The 18,079-nt window shown below is 62.2% G+C and overlaps 2 protein-coding genes across 2 annotated transcripts; one reads left to right on the top strand and one right to left on the bottom strand.

Annotated features, from left to right (window-relative positions):
• The first annotated feature begins 924 nt into the window (after positions 1–924).
• On the top strand, positions 925–4,056 carry SDCBP2 (syndecan binding protein 2). The gene is made up of 9 exons (XM_063172407.1): positions 925–933; positions 1,526–1,597; positions 1,718–1,832; positions 2,067–2,170; positions 2,329–2,490; positions 2,728–2,903; positions 3,173–3,344; positions 3,451–3,542; positions 3,626–4,056. Exons 2-9 carry the CDS (start codon positions 1,544–1,546, stop codon positions 3,678–3,680), a joined length of 930 nt encoding a protein of 309 aa, XP_063028477.1. The 5' UTR covers positions 925–933; positions 1,526–1,543; the 3' UTR covers positions 3,681–4,056.
• SNPH (syntaphilin) lies at positions 4,044–17,008 on the bottom strand. The gene is made up of 6 exons (XM_063172405.1): positions 16,897–17,008; positions 16,689–16,745; positions 9,923–9,999; positions 8,979–9,179; positions 7,321–7,470; positions 4,044–6,474 (listed from the first exon to the last, which is right to left on the bottom strand). Exons 3-6 carry the CDS (start codon positions 9,964–9,966, stop codon positions 5,337–5,339), a joined length of 1,533 nt encoding a protein of 510 aa, XP_063028475.1. The 5' UTR covers positions 9,967–9,999; positions 16,689–16,745; positions 16,897–17,008; the 3' UTR covers positions 4,044–5,336.
• Positions 17,009–18,079: the final 1,071 nt, after the last annotated feature.

The raw sequence follows: 18,079 nt of genomic DNA, 5'->3' as shown, positions 1-18,079 counted from the left end.
CTGTTCTTGTCCTGGGCTGGTCAAGGCAGCTGGGCACGATCCAGCTAAAAATAACAGCAGTAAATAAAACACTTCCTCCTGGCCTGGCACGCTGGAGCGGAGGCACAGGGAGCTGGGACGTGCCTGGCTGCGGCTCCGCAGCGGGACTGACCCCGTGCCAGGGAGCTCTGGGCTGGTGCCACCAGGTCCAGGCCTGCCTGAGTGCCCTCAGCACCCCTGGGGACACAGTGGCCCATGGCACCCTCAATGCTGACAGCAGAATGTCACTGCTGGAGGGCTGGATGCCCAGGTGACACGGTGATGGCCCACAGCAGCAGGATGCCACGGGCACCCCAGCTGAGCTCTGTGCTGGCTCAGTTTCTCCACCTGCAGCATGGGACTCCCACGGCTGGCACATGTCCCGGGTGACGTGGGGAAGGGTGTGGGACACGGGATCGCGGGCACGGCCGCGTCAGCCCCACGCGCCGGGGCAGAGAGGTGTCAGCAGGAGCCACCACCCACGCAGGGGATCACAGAGGGGACCCCTGCACCCCCAGCAGGGCCTGGGGAGCCCAGGAAGGATAATGGGGGAGGGGTCCCAGTTGGGGGGCCCAGCCACGTGCTGGGGGTGGCAGGAGAGGGGATGCAGTGGGGCAGTGGGACACCATGGGGGGGTGCAGTCCCATCCCTGCTCCCCCAGGATGCCCAAACCTACAGAAAGTCATCCCTGTCCCTAATCCAATCCCTGTCCCTAATCCAATCCCTGTCCCACCCCTGCACTGCCAGGGCTCTGTGCGTTGTTGCCTTCATCCTCTTCTTCCTCTTCCTCACCTGTGCCCTACCTAGCAGGGGTGCAATCAGCTGAGGCTGTCTGGCCCCTCCCTGGGCTGGGCCTGGCTATAAAACCCAGGGGCCAGGCAGAGGGTGTCACAAGGATCTGGGAGCTGTTGGCAGGTGAGTCCAGGGGTGCCAGGGCTGGACTTGGGGGGTTTTGTCTGTTGGATGCTGCTGCTATCCCCGGGCTGGAGGTGGGATCCTGCCTGGTTCCCACAGGGCTCAGAGCTGGGTCTGGATTTGGCCCATACACAATGAGTTTTGGATTATGCTTTTTGGGGGACAAGCTGCCATAGAGTAGGTTTGGATGGCACAGCCTTGGGCACAACATGAGGTGCAGAGGGGGCTGCTGGTGTGAACAAGGGCTGTTCCCATGGGACACCTCACTGCTGTGTCTGGGTGATGCTGGAATGGCCCCAGCTGGACATGGGGAGCAGAAGGGTCTGATGAGGGGCAAAGGGGCCATTCCCGTGGGATATCCCCCTCCCCTGTGTGGGTGGTGTTGGGACGGCTCTGTGGGGCAGGCGGACATGGGGAGCAGGAGCTGCCATCCGTGTCCCAGCCACCAGGAAGTGATGGTGACCCTGGTGACATAGCCCTGAGTCACACTGGAGACTGCAGGTGACAGACAGCCCATGTCCGGTACACGGGCTGGGAGGGATGCTTGGAGAGAGGCAGCCCAGTCCTTGAACTGCCCCATCCCTGTCCCCAGACAGCAGCAGCAGCAGCGATGGCAACACTCTACCCCTCCCTGGAGGACATGAAGGGCCACCAGGTCCTGCAGGTCAGTGCCAGCTCAGCAGCGTTACAGGGGTGAGCAGACCTCCACGGGGCCCTGTGGGGTCTCACCTCAGAGGCTCCCCAGGCTGGGGGGCACAGCACTGAGCACGCTGTCTCTTGGCAGGCACAGGCAGCAGCTGGGGTGAGGACCCCTGCCACCACAGTGGCCACAGAGAAGCCAAAGCTCACCTCTGCCACCACAGTGTCCACAGAGAAGCCAAAGGTCCCCTCGGGCACCGGTAAGGTGGGACATGATCAGCTCACCCTGTGCAGGGGCTCTCTGGGTGGGCAATGATGCTCAGTGTGGGGGGGGCTCAGCTGAGACCCTCCCACAACTCAGTGCGTGGGTTAGGGATGGGATTTGGGGGTCTTTTTGCTGGCCCACGGTCCCAGGGGGCTCCTGGGGTGGAGGGGGCCATGGCTGTGGGTTGGGGGCCCCAGGAACTGAGACCACCCCTCGGTATGTCCCTCAGAGCCTCCTGTGCTGTACCCCAACCTGGCCGAGCTGGAGAACTACATGGGGCTGGCGCTCTCCAGCGAGGAGATCCAGAAGAACCTGGGCACGGAGGACAGCACCGTAGGTGTCTGGGCTGGCAGCTCCCTGCCCCTTGTGGCTCCCCGTGCCTGAACGGGGCTCCCTTGTGTTCCTCATCCTGCCCGAGAAGGGATGCACCCCTCCCGAAGGGGGGCTGAGGTGTCCCCCTGTCCCCACTGACCCGCAGCTCCCCCCAGCAGGCGCTGACCCCCGTGGGGCCCTCCCCAGGCCAGCTGGTGGCTCCCCTGAGCGGGCACAGCGCGGGGCTGCGGCGGGCAGAGATCAAACCGGGCGTGCGGGAGATCCACCTGTGCAAGGACGAGCGCGGCAAGACGGGGCTGCAGCTCAAGAACGTCGACCAGGTGAGGGGCTGGGCTGGCACGGGGCTGGGCTGGCACGGGGGCTGTGTCATGGCATAAGCATGACAGTAGAGCACAGCGTGACGTGGCAGTGTATCACAGCCATTGTGTGTGGCATTAAATGTCACAGCGTGCCACAGCACAGCAGGGTGCAGATGGCACGGCATGGCATACCATGGTGCACGGCACGGCCACTGGTCCCTGTGCCAGCCCTGTGCCACCACTCCACTGTGTCCCCAGGGCATCTTCGTGCAGCTGGTGAAGGCCAACTCGCCAGCAGCGCTGGTGGGGCTGCGCTTTGGGGACCAGGTGCTGCAGATCGATGGCAAGAACTGCGCGGGCTGGAGCAGTGACAAGGCACAGCGCGCCCTGAAGAAGGCCAACCCTGAAAAAATCGTCATGGTGGTGAGGGACAGGTGAGTCCTGGTGGCACCGGTGGTGGTGGCATCGTCATGGTGGTGAGGGACAGGTGAGTCCTGGTGGCACCGGTGGTGGTGGCATCGTCATGGTGGTGAGGGACAGGTGAGTCCTGGTGGCACCGGTGGTGGTGGCATCGTCATGGTGGTGAGGGACAGGTGAGTCCTGGTGGCACCGGTGGTGGTGGCATCGTCATGGTGGTGAGGGACAGGTGAGTCCTGTGGTGGCGGCAGTGCCGGTGGCAACACTGACGGTGCTCCCCCCGCAGGCCATTCCAGCGCACCGTGACCGTGCACAAGGACAGCACCGGCCACGTCGGCATCGTGGTGAAGAAAGGGAAGATTGTGTCGCTGGCCAAGGACAGCTCGGCCGCCCGCAACGGGCTCCTCACCCACCACTGCATCTGCGAGGTGAACGGCCAGAACGTCATCGGCATGAAGGTGGGGCTGTGCCCTGGGGTGCAGGATGTGGCCAGAGAACCCAGGAGGGAGGGGGATACTGAGCAAAGCTGGGCACCCCATGGACCCCCCTCTCTCTCTCCTGCAGGATAAGCAGCTCATGGAGGTGCTGGCAGGGGCTGGGAACGTGGTGACGCTGACCATCATCCCCACTGTGATCTACGAGCACATGGTCAAACGGTGAGAATGTGGGGCTGCAGGGACCCCCACACCCCACAGGGACCCCCAGGCTCCCCCCATTGACCTCCCTTCCCTCTGCTCAGGCTCTCATCAGGGCTGGTGAAGTCATCCATGGACCACTCCATCCCTGACCTGTGACACCATCGCTGCTGTTCCGGGAGCTGATGCTGGAAGCCCGGCTGAGAGGACCCCACAGCACCTCCAAATGAGCTATTCTGGCACAAAACCCCTTATCCTGTCAGAGTCTGGTGGCTGCTGGGTGGTTCCTCCTCTCCTCAGCAAGGATGGGGCAGCTGTCCTGTACCAGGGTCCCACTGTCCTCGTGTCCCTGCTTGGGCCACCCCCTCAGGGCAGATGCCAAGGGCTGGCTCCAGCCGAAGCAGACACAGACCCAGCGACATTTATTACATCCACCACAGACAGCGAGTACAGGACAGGGGAAACAAGAAGAGGGGGGTTACAGCTTTTTCAGTTCTGTATTTAAAAAATATATTATATAGATTTGTCTTTCAAATATAGTCGTTACATTTATTTCTTGGCAAAGCTTTGGATAGCCTAACAGACGTGTACACAGATCCACAAATACATTGCACGAGAGGCGAATATCCCAGCTCCACTTACATCTGCCCTGGTGGACACTGCTGCTCCCCAGATCCTTCCCCCAGCACCCGGTGCTGTGCTGGTGGCAGAGCTGCTGTCCCCACTGCCCCCCAGCACGGGCACAGCGGGCAGAAGGGGGATGCAGGGGAGTGTGGGGCACGCAGGATGGGGCACGCGCCCCTCTGGGGACCGCTGGACACCGGCGTGTGGAGCGTCACCGGCCGCCAGGGCACCCACGGGTGGGGAGTGGGCCTGGGTCGGGGTTGGGGGGAAACACTGTTAGTTCAAGTCACGAAGAAACCACAGACATTCGTGGGGTGGGAGTGCGGCACGCCCGGGGGAGCCCCAAGTCCCGCGCCCCAACAGCCCCGCTGAGCAATCCTTGCTGTCTTTGTGTTTCAACAACAACAAAAAAAAGGCATTTTTTTTTCCGGAGGCCGCCAGCAAAGCGGGGGTTTGGGCGGGCCGGGGCGGCAAAGGGCTTGGCTCTGCCTGCACGGCACTGCCCGCACCCCAGCGAAGGCATCCGAGCTCCAGCAGGCGGTGGGATCGCCGGCATCACGGCGGACAGCACTGCAGGAGCCCCCGGTCCCGCTGCCCGGCAGCCAGAGTCCCAACAGCCGGGCTTCAGTCTGTACCCAAAAAAAAAGTGAATATAGTGCAAAGCAAAGGGAGGGAGAGCCCACGGCTTCCTCGGGGGGCTCCGTGCGTGATCTGCAGCCCAGTTCCATCCCAGTGTGGGGAGGCATCCGGAGCTGATCCCTGCGTGTGGACAGGAACCCCCATCCCCCTGCCGACAGACAGACACCGCACCTGCAGCCAGGAGCCGCCGCATCCCCAGCGCTCCACGCTGCCAGCGGCTCCTCGCCATCCCCCGCCCGTGGCACGGCCGGCCAGGGGACAACCCGGCGACAAATAAAAAGCAAGTGCGATGGAAGGAGAGCCCCCCCGGCGGGTGCAGCCCCAGAGCCCCCGCAGCCACAGGCACAGGCAGGGGTGTCCATCGGCGGGGGTGACGCTGGGTGCCCTTCTTCCAACAATGGTTCTTTCCCTCCTCCAGGAGCTGGGGGGGAGGCAGCAGCACACCTCGATGCACCCACAGACCCCTCGGCCCCTTCCCACCCGCCCGTGCCACGCCGGGGCTTTACAATCAGCAGTCGGGTCCGTGGGGGCGGGCGGAGGGCGCCGGCGGGGTCAGGGCTGGGCAGCGCCCCCGGGGCCGGGGCTGGCGACGGGGCGACAGCCCATCCTGCGGATGGAGTGCAGGGCGACGGTGCAGCAGCCCCGCAGCAGCGAGCTGATGTTGTAGATGGGCTGGCCCTGCCGCCGCTGCGAGCGGCACAGCCAGGCCACCGTGGGCACCGCCGGCACCACCACCGCCAGCAGATCCACGATGAAGTGGCGGCTCCAGTAGCTCTTGGAAGGGTTGGTCTCGCAGCCGGTCACCTCCATCAGCTCCTCCTCCGCCACGCAGGCGATGGCCACCGAGGGGCTGGCGCTGGGGGGCTGCCGCACCGCCGGGTTGCAGGGGACGCCCCCCTCGGCACTGGCAGCCGCCGCCGCGGCGTCGGGCTCGGCCACCGTCAGGTCCGTGGTCCCGCTGGGGTTGGCGAGCTCGGGCACGGGCATCGTGTCTTCCATTTCAGAGACCCAGGCGGACGTGGGGCTGCCCAAGCTGCAAGCCTGGGACTTCATCACCTTCTCTAGGATGGTGTCCAGGTCGGGCTGGCAGGGCACGAAGTCCGTCTGGATGGCCCGCTCCTGCATGCAGCTGGCCTGCACGCCCGCCTCCGCGCTGCTCCGCAGTCCCAGCACCTTCTCGTAGGTGTTGCTGGGGGGCAGGCGGGTGCCGGGCTCGCCCCCCACCTCCAGCGGGTCCGTGTGGCCCGGAGCCTCCTCCATGCCCACGAAGCCGCTGTCGGCACCCTCGTCCAGCGAGATGGTCTGCGAGCCGCCCACGTTGCGGTCCCCGGCTCCCTGGTCGCTCAGCTTGGTGTAGGTGGAGCTGCGGGTGAGGGATCGCGCTGGGGACCCCCCGGCCGACTCGCCGGCGCCCTCGTCCTTCAGCGCCCCGTTCTGTGCCACCTCCATGCTGTGCAGCAGCGTCTCCAGCTTCTTGTTCTGGATGTTAATGTCCACAAAATACTTCTGGAGGCCTTTGTCCTTCTCCAGTAGGTTGTTCTTCACGGTGTCGATGACCTGCTTCAGCTGCTTGATCTCCTTGCGAGCCTCTTTGAGCGCCAGCTGGGCCTCCACGCGGTGGCACTCCTCCTCGATCCAGTCCTCCTGCATCCGCGACAGCTGCGTCTTCAGGTCCTCGATCTCAGCATCCCTGCGGAGACGGGAGGGCAGCACCGCGGCGCTGAGGGGGCTGCGGGGACAGCCCTGTCTTCTGTGCCCAGAGCTGGGCTGCACCCAGATCCCCCAGTGACAGTCCCAGCTGGGAACAAGGGATGGATCCAGTGCTTTAGGGACCCTCAGCAGTGAGGCTCAGGGAGCCTCTGAGTGATGTTCAGGGAGCCTCAGGAGCAATGTACAGTGACCCCCAGGAGTGATGCTCAGGGACCCTCAGGAGTGACACTCAGGCACCCCAAGGATGGATGCTCAGGGACCCTCAGGAGTGATATTTGGGGACTTTCAGGATTTATGCTCGGGAACCCTCAGGACTGATGCTCAGGGCCCCCTGGCAGCACTGTTTGGAGCAGAGGGAGCTCAGGGAGCCCTGCAAGTGATGCTCAGCTTTGTCCCCAGAGGCTGCAGTGCCCAGGTCCCCTGAGGGCTGCGTGGGGGTGGGCAGGTGCCCCGGGCAGGCGCGTGGCAGCTGGCACGGCGGCGGGGCCGTGCCTAAGCCTGAGAGGAGCAGATGGGGATTAGCCACCCTCTGACGCTGAAATTCAGCAAAAGCATGGCAGAGACTTAACCAGGGTGAGGGGAGAACACAGCCACTGCAGGTGGGGCTCCCCAGTCCCCAGATCTGCAGCTCCCAGGTGGGACAGGCTCCAGTGCCAGATCCCACATGCCAGCAGTGCCATGGTACAGCTGCGCCCTCAATCCTTGGGCACGAGCATGAGGACAAGGTGCCATGCTGGGAACTGAGAACCCAGAAGGAGCAGTCCCAGACAGGAGCTGCCACGGTGGGTGGCAATGGCTGGTGCTGGCTCCCTTCCCACGAGCAAACCTGTCCTGCAGCCGCTCCTGGGTGTCCTTCAGGCGAGCCTTGAGGTGCCGGATGCAGACCTCCTTCTGCTGCAGGGGCGTCAGGTACTGCTCCGGCGTCGGCGGCTTTATCCCATGGTTGTCACTGCACAGGTTGTACTTGGACGAGCGCCTGCAGGGACACAGATGTCACCCACTGCCAGTGCCGGGGTCAGCACAGGCTTGACCCAGGGGTTCTAAGGCTGGCTCTTGGGGTGCAGCTGCATAATACACCCCAAAGGAGCTCTGAGAGCAGGAGGAGCAGGGTGAGTGCATGAGGGTGCTGTGCCCTGCTCAGAGGGGCAGGGTGGGTGTGCTGTGTGCTGTGCCCTGGCAGGACAGACAGGGTGGGTGTGCTGTGTGCTGTGCCCTGGCAGGACAGACAGGGTGGGTGCAGCTCCTGGACACACCAGTGCTGCTGTCAGGTGCTGAGTGCTCTGTGGTGCTGGGGACTTTGCTGGGCCATGAGCAGAACCAGGGCCACCAAGGTCTCTGTGTGCCCAGAGAAACCTTCCTGGAAACAACTGATGTGGATGGAGACCCCAGGGTGGGATGGGCCCCACCAGAGATGGAGGCACAAGATGGGGAATGGAAGGGTTTGGGATGGAGCAAGTCTGGAGATAGTGGCTGTCCTGCCCATGGGGAGCAAACCAGGGAATCCAGCATCTGCTCTGGGCTGGGCCAGCAGCACGTCTGGACCCTCCTTATGCCACCACTGGCACCGGGGCAGATGAAGTGACATCTCTGGGCCAAAGCCTGGGACAGTGCAGAGAACAGGGGCTGGCCAGGGCTCCATGGCCAAGCTGGGAGGCACGTGGGGAGATGGGAGCTGCACAAGTGGCTCTGGCACGGCAGTGAGGGGACCAAACTCCTTATGAATGGAAAGGAGGCGTCCCAAAGCCCCCCTGCATGGTGTCCATCAGCCCAGCAGCTTTAGCCATGTCCAGAAGCATTGCGTGAGAAGCATCCATGCCTTGGAATGCCCCATGGCAGCGGGAGGGCCACTGCCCCTGGCTGCAGCACACATGGCACCTGCTCACCATTCACCCTCGGGCCCCTCAGATCCTCCCAGAACGATTCCACCTCTGGGGGCTGGCAGGGGACAGGCAGGTGATGAGCAGGGCACCACGGGCTGCTGTGCCTGCAGGGCTGGGGCTGGTGCTCAGTGCTGGCTGTTTGTGCCCCGAACACACGCAGAGCTCCGGGAGGTCACCAGCTCTTGCCAAACCTTTGCCGGGCAGCACAAGGGGATGGAAGCGAAGCTCTTGCCCTCGTGCCTTTGGCCTGGAAGGATCCGGGCGCTCCCTGGAACGCGGGAGCGGCGGGAGGGAGCGTGCAGCGTGCAAGCCACAGGCACAGCAGGACGGAGGGAGAGGACGGGGGAGCCCTGGGGGGCAGGCGGGGGGACAGGGAGGGAGACGACACGACAACGGCGGTGGAGAGGTTTGCAGGAGGAGGGTGGTGAGGGTCTGTGGAGACACACCAGCAGCAGCTCCGGCAGCTCCGGCTCCCCCGGCCACCAAGCGCTCAGCCTCCTGCAGCGGCCCCTGCGCTCCTGTCCCCGCTGGCACCGGCACCGGGACTGCTCCCCCTGCCCGGGGGCACCCAGCAGCCGCCCTGGGGCCACGGGTGATGGGTTACCTTGGGGTGGGGCTGCTGTCGCTGCCCTTGCAGGAGCCAGAATTGCTGCTGCTGCTCAGCGAGGAGGTGCCGTAGGTGTCCCTCCCGGGGGGCGAGGGGCGCCTGGAGGCAGGGAGAAGAGGCTGTGTCTCAGGCCGAGTGGCTGAGGGCGCTGAAGACTTAAAGAAGGAGGCAAAGCCACTCCGTCCATAAACCCCGCGACTGCCAACCACCACACCGAGAACACACAAGACAAAAGGACAAAACAAACAGCAGGGATCAAAATCGCACGGACATGGCGACGGGCACAAAGGCGGGGCTGGGGGGGATGTCCTCCACCCGCTCCCCCTTCCCTGGCCTGGCAGCCCATGGATGCCGGCACAGCATCCTTATACCGTGAGGACCTTGGGAGCCCCTGGGATCCCCTTGGGTGCCCCGTAAGAGTCCCCTGGGAGCAGTCCCAGCAGAGCTCCAGCCACATCTGCCAGAGCATCACCTCGATGTGGGCAGCTCTGCCTGTTCTCCCTGCCCACGCTGAGCCTGCACCTCCATTTGGGCAGTCCAGGTCACGGAGACATTGGCAGGGGAACAAATGCCTTTTCCCTTTTTCTCACTTTACCAGCTCAAGGAGACATTTTCCAAGGGCTAACATACCTCCCAGCTTCATTGCCCCAACCCAGTGCTCTCCACCACTGCCTGCCTTCGCCTGGACGGACGGAGGGGTCGGTCCTGGCCGTGGCACAGACGGACAGAGGGACAGGGCGTGCAGCACTCGGGGAGCTGCATGCACGGACAGGGAAGTGCTGTGCAGCGGGCAGTGCCATGCAAACCCCCGAAAGCTGGGCTGGGGGCTGGTGCTGCGGACTGGCAGCTGGTGGAGGAGGTGTGGGGATCGTGGGGAGCGTCTCATCCCGGCTGCAGGCGCTGGAGTCCAGTCCCGAGGCCAGAGGCTGAAGCATATTCACCTTCGTGATCCCGTGGACGCGCGTCTGCTCCCCGGCACGGACATGGCCACAGTGCCACGGCTCCTGGCCACAGGGAACTGCAGGCAAAGGCAACAGAGAGAGCAGGTGAAGGCAGGAAAATGGCCCTGATGAGATGTGGGGTGAGCCCTGGCACCAGGGCGTCACAGACATCTTTTGTGAAAAATCCTTTCTTTAGGATTTTTCTCCCTTCTGAGAAGCTGTGGCTTCAGCAACAAAATCTAAACCATGGTTATCTGCTGCTCTGGAATGCAACAGGTGGATCCGTGATTGGTCTCCTGTGGATGTTTGGATTTACTGACCACTCATGGCAGAGCTGGGTCTCGCTTTCTGCTGAGACACAGATCTTTGTTATTCATTCTTTTTCTATTCTTAGCTTAGCTAGCCTTCTGAGAACTTTCCTCTCTATTCTTTTTAGTATAGTCATAATGTAATATATATATCACAAAGTAATAAATCAAGCCTTCTGAACATGAAGTCAACATTCTCGTGTCTCACCCTGAAGACCCTTGTGACCACTGTCACACCAGGGCATCAGTACAGTCCCCAAGGCCACCAGTGCAGGGACAGATGAGGACAGCACGCCCTGAACATCAGGGCTGGGCTTCCCACTTCTCTCCCATAGCCCAGAAATGCCAGAATGCTGCATGCCTGCGGTCCCACCAGGATCCTGTGGGCACAGGGCAAGGTGTTCTTAATTGGAAAAGCAGATCAGAAGCAGAGCAGGTGCCTGCCCACGGTCTGGAGCCCCTTTCTCCCCATGGGACAAGCTTCCCCCGGCTCCCAGATGCCCATCCCTGTCAGGGAGCAGGGCAATGCCACAGGGACACAGAGTGCCTGCAGTGGGGGCATTACTGGGGGCAGAGATGGTGCAAGGGCTCTGACCCAGCCAGGCAGCTCTCCCTGCAGTGGGCTGGGTGCCTGCTTTTCCTTAATTAAGTGCAAATCCCCCATTCAGCAGTGAAATCAGGTGAGGAAGAACAGATCCCCGCAGGATGAAGCAGCTGCTAATCCCTAGGGAAACACAGAGCCTCCTTTCCTGTAAATAAATAGGCCAGATCCAGAGGCTTGCAGCACCTCGGGAATGAGGGAAGCATCTGCTCAGCACCCACATCCTGCCGAGCACCCCATGGCACTGCTGGGATCCCCAGACTGCCAGAGACCGATGGGGATGGGGGCAGCACGGGCCCCCCCATCCCCAGAGCTACTCCCAATGCCAGCATTTATCTCAGATTTTGGCAGAGCAGTGCAGGAGATGGGACCTGCCAACAGACAATCGATGGGTGACAGGAAACACTCCGTGCTGCTGGCCCTGCTCCAGGGGAGTGCCAGGAGTGGGACAGCAGGGGAGGCAGCACAGGCAGGGGGGCACATCCAGCTCACCCCAGGGCAGCCCTCTACATTTGCAACCCCAGGTGATTTTTTTTCTTTTTCCAGGATACCTCAAAACCCACCCTGGCCAGCTCAGGTCCCTCCTCTGCCCAGGATTTGCTGCTCCCTGACCCCCAAACCAGGGCACCAAAAATCCCAGAGCACTGGTGCTGTGAAGTCCCAAGCCCCAGCAGGCACAGTGCCCCATGCAGAGGGATGCCAGCACCCCTGGGACACTGCAAGAAGGATTTGGGGATCCCACCTGGGATGGATTTGCCTGGAGATGACCTGGGCTGGGGAAGGCAGTGTTCTGTCCTGCTGGATCACTGCTCCCAGTGGGCAGCAAGCTCTGCTACTGCAGCAGCGTGAATCAGCATCCACAGAGAGCTGAGCACGGCCCCAGGCTGGCAGGAGCATCCTCCAGGATTGTCTGTCACCTCCAGCAGGGATTTAGGGAGATTTGGGAGGGTTCATTCCTCACCCTCCCCCTGCAGCCCAGTGGTATCTGGTATAATGCCAGGGGTGCCCATCATCAGCTCAGCTGGACCTGGATCTTCCCCTCCCATGTCAAGGTCACCCTCGTGGCACACTGCTCTGTGCAGAGGTCCCTCTGTGCCCCAGCAAGTGCCAGCACTGCAGATGGCACGTGTGTGTCCAGCACTGGGGCAGTGACTGCACCCCACAGCACACCCCAGGCCCTGCTGCCACCACCACAGCCTGACATGGCTCTGGGGGGACACCTGGGTTTGCCCTCATGCCTGGGGACCTCATTTCCTCCTCCTTCCACTGCTGCAGACTTGCCTGGTGCCCACACCAAGGCTTGATGCCTCCCACAGCACCCAGGGTGTCTGGAATTTACTCTGTGATAATAAATTGTCATTATTCCCAAAGGATCAATGGGCCACTCCAGTGTCCCCAGGAGCCTCACTGTGCCCAGGGGCTGCCCAGGACAGGCAGGGTGGGCAGATTCAGCACCAAAGCTGAGCCCACACCTTCCCATGTGGGATGTGGCTACTAAAGGCAGAGGAAATCACAGATCTGCACTCAGAATTACCTCCAGGATGAGTAATTGCAGCACCAATGGAGCCCCACCAGGAAAGCGAGGGGATATCCAGGATTAACCCTGGTCCATGGGTGGCATCCCTGCCCCTAGCAGGGGGTTAAAAACACAGAAGGGTTTGGGTTGGAAGGGACCTTGAAGCTCATCTCATTCCAACCCTCTGCCATGGGCAGGGACACCTTCACTGTCCCAGGTTGCTCCAAGCCCTGTCCAGCCTGGGCTTGGACATTCCCAAGGATGGGGCATCCACAGCTTCTCTGGGCAGCCTGTGCCAGGGCCTCAGCACCCTCACAGGGGAGAATTTCTTCCTAATATCCCATCTGACTGCCCTCTAGCAGTGGGAAGCCATTCCCTTGTCCTGGCACTCCGTGTCCTTGTCCCAAGTCTCCTTCCAGCTCTCTTGGAACCCCTTTAGGCAGTGGAAGAGGCTCTAAAGGTCTCATCAGAGCTCCACCAGCTCTCTCAGCCTGTCTCCCCACCAGGGGTGTCAGGGCAATCCATGGACCAAGACCAAGGTGACCTGGGGGGCACTGGCTTGTCTCCATCCTGGGGGAGCTGTGGGGCCCAGCTCAGCACAGCACCCCTGGCAATGCCAGCATGGGCCAGCCTGACACCCCAGCTTACACCAAACCCAGAGATTCTCCTGCAAACCACCTGCCTGTGCTCCAGCACCCTGCAAATCCCCCAAAATGCAGCCTGAGGGCTGAGCAGGGTGGGCACTGCCCATTGCAAAGACCAGCGTGCTGCTGGTGCTGCTGACAGCAAAACTCCCTGTGGGGCTCCAGCACGTGTGGAGCAGATGGGCAGAGCTTTTACAAACAACAGCACAAACCAGGGCTTGTTCCATGCAGTGGAATCTGCCTGGAGAATTCCTGATAAATAAAAGCAATGGGCCTTGGTAAGGAAACAGCTGGAGCTACAGCATGAGCGTGGATCCCCCACAGAGGGCTGGGATGCAGAATCAGGACAAGTCCCCCACACTGCCACTGTCCTGGGGGGTGACACTCATCTTCTGGTGGGTCCCCAGCTCCTGCTGAACTGCTGATCACGCTGTGACAGTGATGGATGGCAGAGCAGGGACAGAGTGGGGCTCAGCCTGGTGTCCCACAGGAAGATTTCCCTGGCTCAGCTGGATCACTGCCCCACAGAGATGCTTCTTCACCTCAAATCCTGCAACTTCCCCACTCCTTGCTGGATCCCCTGGCTGTGCCAGTAATGGACAAACCAGGCTGGGCAGGTATGGCCCTTCCTAGATGCTTCTCACATGGGAAACAGGGACACAGGACCTCTGGAGAGATCCTCATCATGGTCCAGTGAAGCCTCCGATGGTTCCTCAGCTTGTTCCTCTGAGGGTTTCATGGCTGCAGGCTCAAGAGTTGTTCCCATCAGCTTCCAAAGCTCAGCTTCTGTGGGATTCAGAGGGATCCAGCTGCTGCCAGCTCACCCCATGCCCACAGGGCACAGGGAGGTGTGACAGCCTGCAGCTCACTGCCAGTGTCAGCCCTCAGCACAACACTGCTGTGCCAGCAGCTGCCACATTTCCCTGCATTTCTCGCTCACTGCTTCCTTTGTCGAGGCTCCCATCATGCTGCCTGCTGCTGGAGTCCTGTGTTTCCCTTGGCACATCCTGGGTGAGGAATCTTTTGCAATGGTGGCACTGAGCCCAAATGTCTGAGAGCAGCTTCACCCACTGGGAGAGAATCGTGGTGTCCCCATGGGTCCCCTGGGACATCTTCAGCCTCCCGGGGTGAACAAGATTGAAAGCAGAGGGAACACAGAGAGGGAAACCACAGCTTTGTTTTTCCAGGGGACAAAAGGGCTCCCAAGCACCTACCCTGCCCTCCTGACACTGGCTCTGCTTTTCTACGCTCTAAAAATAAGCAAAGTGCTGGATGTGGCCAACAAGCAGCAGCTGATGGGGGGCAGAGCCCTTGTTCCTGGACAGTGGCGATGCCAGGGCTGCTTGCACTGCAAAAGGGACTGGGATACAGCTGGGTTGCAGTGGGAAAGAGCAGGATCCAGCAGCCAGGGCTGGCAGAAGTCCTGGTGCAGGAGGGGACAGCAATGGGGCCACCAGCTGGGCAGCTGGGGGCAAACATCCCTGACTGTGTCCACTCCTCCTCCTGCCATGGGGGATTTCTGGGATACAGGGATTGCTTTGCTTCTGCTCCAAGAGGATTACAAGGATGTGGCAATATCTCCAGAGGTTGGGAGCCTCTGCCCCAGTGTGGATGGGTTCATCCCAAAGCTTCACCTGGGTCCCAGGCAGAGGGAGATCATGGAATCACAGACCCATTTAGGTAGGAAAATACCTTTAATACCTTCAAATCCAACTGCTAACCCAGCACTGCCCAAGCCACTGCTAAATCCAGCTCAGGGCAGAGACAAACCCCATGGGGTGTTTATGCAACACCACCAGAAAAATCAATGTTGCTAAGAGCGGCAGTATCCCATTCCAAAAGGCAGGAGCATCTCCTTTTATTCTCCTGTTTGTTATAAAATGCTGAATTGACATCCAGAGATTACAGGAAAACAGACACCATTTGGAAAGCTCGGGTTATGCAGCTCATCACTTTTCCAGCTGACCTGGCTGCAACTCCAAACAGGGAGGTGGCAATTCCCAGCCCTCATGAGCTAAAATAAGGTGCTTGAGCAGAGGGCAAAGGCTGGGCTCTCACTGGGGACTGGGGCCAAAGGGAAATGGGAAAAGAGCCCCATGGCAAGTGCTGGAGCAGCATGAGAGCAGGAGTGGGACACCCAGGATGCAGACCCCGCGGTCCCACCCAGGCCAGGAAGGTCAGCAGGGTGGGATGGAGGTGACATCCCACCGCACAGCCCATCCTGCGGAGGTGCTCTGGCAGGAGCCCAGCCGAGCTGTGCGAAGCACAAGGAACAGCCCACTCCTTTGAGATACAAAGGCAAAAACCTGGAAGACAAACCCAGCTTCCAGTGCACCAGCTCCGCCTCCCCTCCGAGCCTCGGCGGAAGCAGGTCTCCCCTATCCACCATCCATCCACCTTGAGCGAGGGCTGGGAATGACGGCGGTGCCGGGGGATTAGCCCTGCTCTCCACACCGCTGGAATGGCCTACTTTACCCACACACCGCATCCCCTGCCTGCCGCAGCACCTCCGGGATGGGAGCACGGGCACTGCCCCTCTGACCCCCACCCTGGCACCCCCCGACACCAGCATCTGCACCTTGGGGCACACGGTCATAGCACAGCGTGCCTGTGGCCCAGCCAGGGTGGGAACACGGATTTTATAAACACAACAGCAGTGGGTTCTGTGCGACAGCCACATCGCTGACCTTGTGGGGAGGAGAGAACAGAACACCCGGCTCACCAACCCGCCGGGGTGTTCCTGTGTCCCTTGGAGACGGAGCATGGAGCCATTAAATAATAAAATGTCAACTGCAGAGCAGCCCCAGCTCCTGCAATACCCCATGGCGCCGGAGACACTTTGGGATGCTGCACAAGCAGCAAGACATGGGGCTGGTGCTTGGAGGGAGAGTCTGGTGCAGGAGATGTGGGTCTGGGGTGTGCAGGGAGGGTTTGGGGCGTGCAGGGGTGGTCTGGTGCATGTGATGTGGGTCTGGTCCATGTGACATGGGGTTGGTGGATGCAGGGAGGGTCTGGTGCATGAGATGTGGGTCTGGGGTGTGCAGTGAGGGTCTGGGGTGTGCAGGGAGGGTCTGGTGTCCGTAATGTGGGTCTGGGGTGTGCAGGGAGGGTCTGGTGTCCGTAATGTGGGTCTGGGGTGTGCAGGGAGGGTCTGGTGCAGGTAATGTGGGACTGGGGCGTGCAGGGAGGGACTGGTGCAGGTAATGTGGGTCAGATGCATGAGATGTGGGTCTGGAGGGCGCAGTGCAGGTTTGGTGAGTGCAATGCATGGCTGGTGCTGCTGTGTGGGTCTAGTGCATGTCACATGGCTGTGCAGCAGGACCGGTGGGTGTGGTGGGGGTCCGGGTGGGTTTGCAGAGCAGGTCAGGGTACATAAGATGGGGTTTGGTGAGTCAGACATGGGTGCAGTGCGTGCCAGGGGGTCCAGCGCACGCCGCGGGCTCTGGTGCAGCCGCACGGCTGTGCCGTGTGCCGCGGGGGTCTGGCACACGCAATGCGGGTGTGCTGCGGGCCCGATGCGTGACCCGCCCCGAGCCCCCTGTGCCCCGGGAACCCCCCCGCTCCCGCCCCCGATGCGGAGCGGCGCCGGCAGCCCCGGCTGCGCCCCCCGCCTCCCCCCAGCCCGGACTGCAGCCAGAAAGGGATGAGTCACGGCGGCCCCGCACCGCGCCCCCCGCACCGCGCCCGCACCGCTCACCTGCGCGGGGCCCCGCCGATGTCGGGGCGGCAGCGCCGGGGTGGGGGGCTCAGCGACCTGCCGGGGAAGCGAGAGAGCGGGCGGTGAGCGGCGGCGGCGGCGCGGGGCCCGGCGGGGTGCCCGGTGCCCCGTGCGGTGCCCGGTGCGGTGCCCGGTGCGGTGCCCCCCGCCCCACCCCGCACCCCGCGCCCTCCCCCGCCTCCATCACCTGCGCCGGCCTCCATGGGTGCGGCGGGGCGGCCGGGAGCGCTGGAGGGATGAGGGAGGGATGGAGGAGGGAGGGATGGCGAAGGGAGGGAGGGAAGGATGGATGGAAAAGGGAGGGAGGGAGGGATGAGCCGTGCAGCTGCGTAATTTGCTCCCTCCTCTGCGATCTTAAAGCGACGGCGCCGCGGGTGCCTCCCCCCGCCCCCCCCGCCGGGTTTCCCCCCGTTTCTATGGCAACTCCCCTCTGCCGGAGCGGCGCAGCCGCCTCAAAAAAAGAAACCAGCCGGGTTTGGGGGTCCCTCCCCGTCTGCGAAGCCCCGCGGGCCGGGTGCGCCCTGTGCCCGGTGGCCCTGGGCTCCTCGCCCCGCGTAACCCCGGAGGAGGAGGAGGAGGATGAGGAGGAGGAAGGGAAGGGGGGGAGCCGGGGCGGCCCCGCGCTGCAGCCACCCGGCCCTTGGCGTCCCCACAGTATTGCAGTTTTCATTTTAAGCAGTACAGCTCCGAGGAGATCCCTGCCTCTAATTAGTGACGCACTTTCATAAAGTAAAGTCATTAAAAAACCGGAATTTTGTGCCCCATTTCAATCCCTTTGGCTCAGCCCTAATCGCCGGGGCTGGGGTGGAGAAGCAGCAACATCCACCCGGAGCTGCTGTCCCGGGCTGTGACTGGCGTCCAGGGGGCTTGGGAATTGAGGCTGACGGCTGGCACGGCACGGCACAGCACAGCACGGCACGGCACGTCCCGTTCTCCAGCACAGCCCGGTTACTCATGGCACTTCCCACACGCTTCCTGCTGTAGCTGTCAAGATCAACCTTCCCAAATGATTTGCGGAGGAAACGTCTCGGGAGCCCCCGCGCCGCGTCCCGCAGCCTGCGCTGGGCAGCGGCTCCTGGGCAGCGCCGTGCCCGCGGCCGGAGCGCCCAAGGTCGGCTGCGGACACCCCCGTGGGGACCGGGAGCGTCAGAGATGCACTTGTGCCTGTGCTGCGAACATCCAGCCTGTGTGGATCCGCATACGGATTTATGTGGGAAATATTCACAGCCAGAGTGGAACCTGAGCCCAGTTTGGGTCTGGACCCCAGGCCCATTGTGCTTCCCAGACGATTCCAGCTCCCTTTGTCACGCCCCCATGGTTATTTCAGAGTTTTGACAAACCTGTTTGGTAAATACATGTCAGTCTTTCTT

The sequence above is a fragment of the Melospiza melodia genome, chromosome 19 (assembly GCF_035770615.1).
Source record: "Melospiza melodia melodia isolate bMelMel2 chromosome 19, bMelMel2.pri, whole genome shotgun sequence".
In the NCBI taxonomy this organism is placed as follows: domain Eukaryota; kingdom Metazoa; phylum Chordata; class Aves; order Passeriformes; family Passerellidae; genus Melospiza; species Melospiza melodia.
The sequence above is the reverse complement of the archived record's forward strand: the minus strand, read 5'-3'. Positions and strand labels throughout refer to the sequence as shown.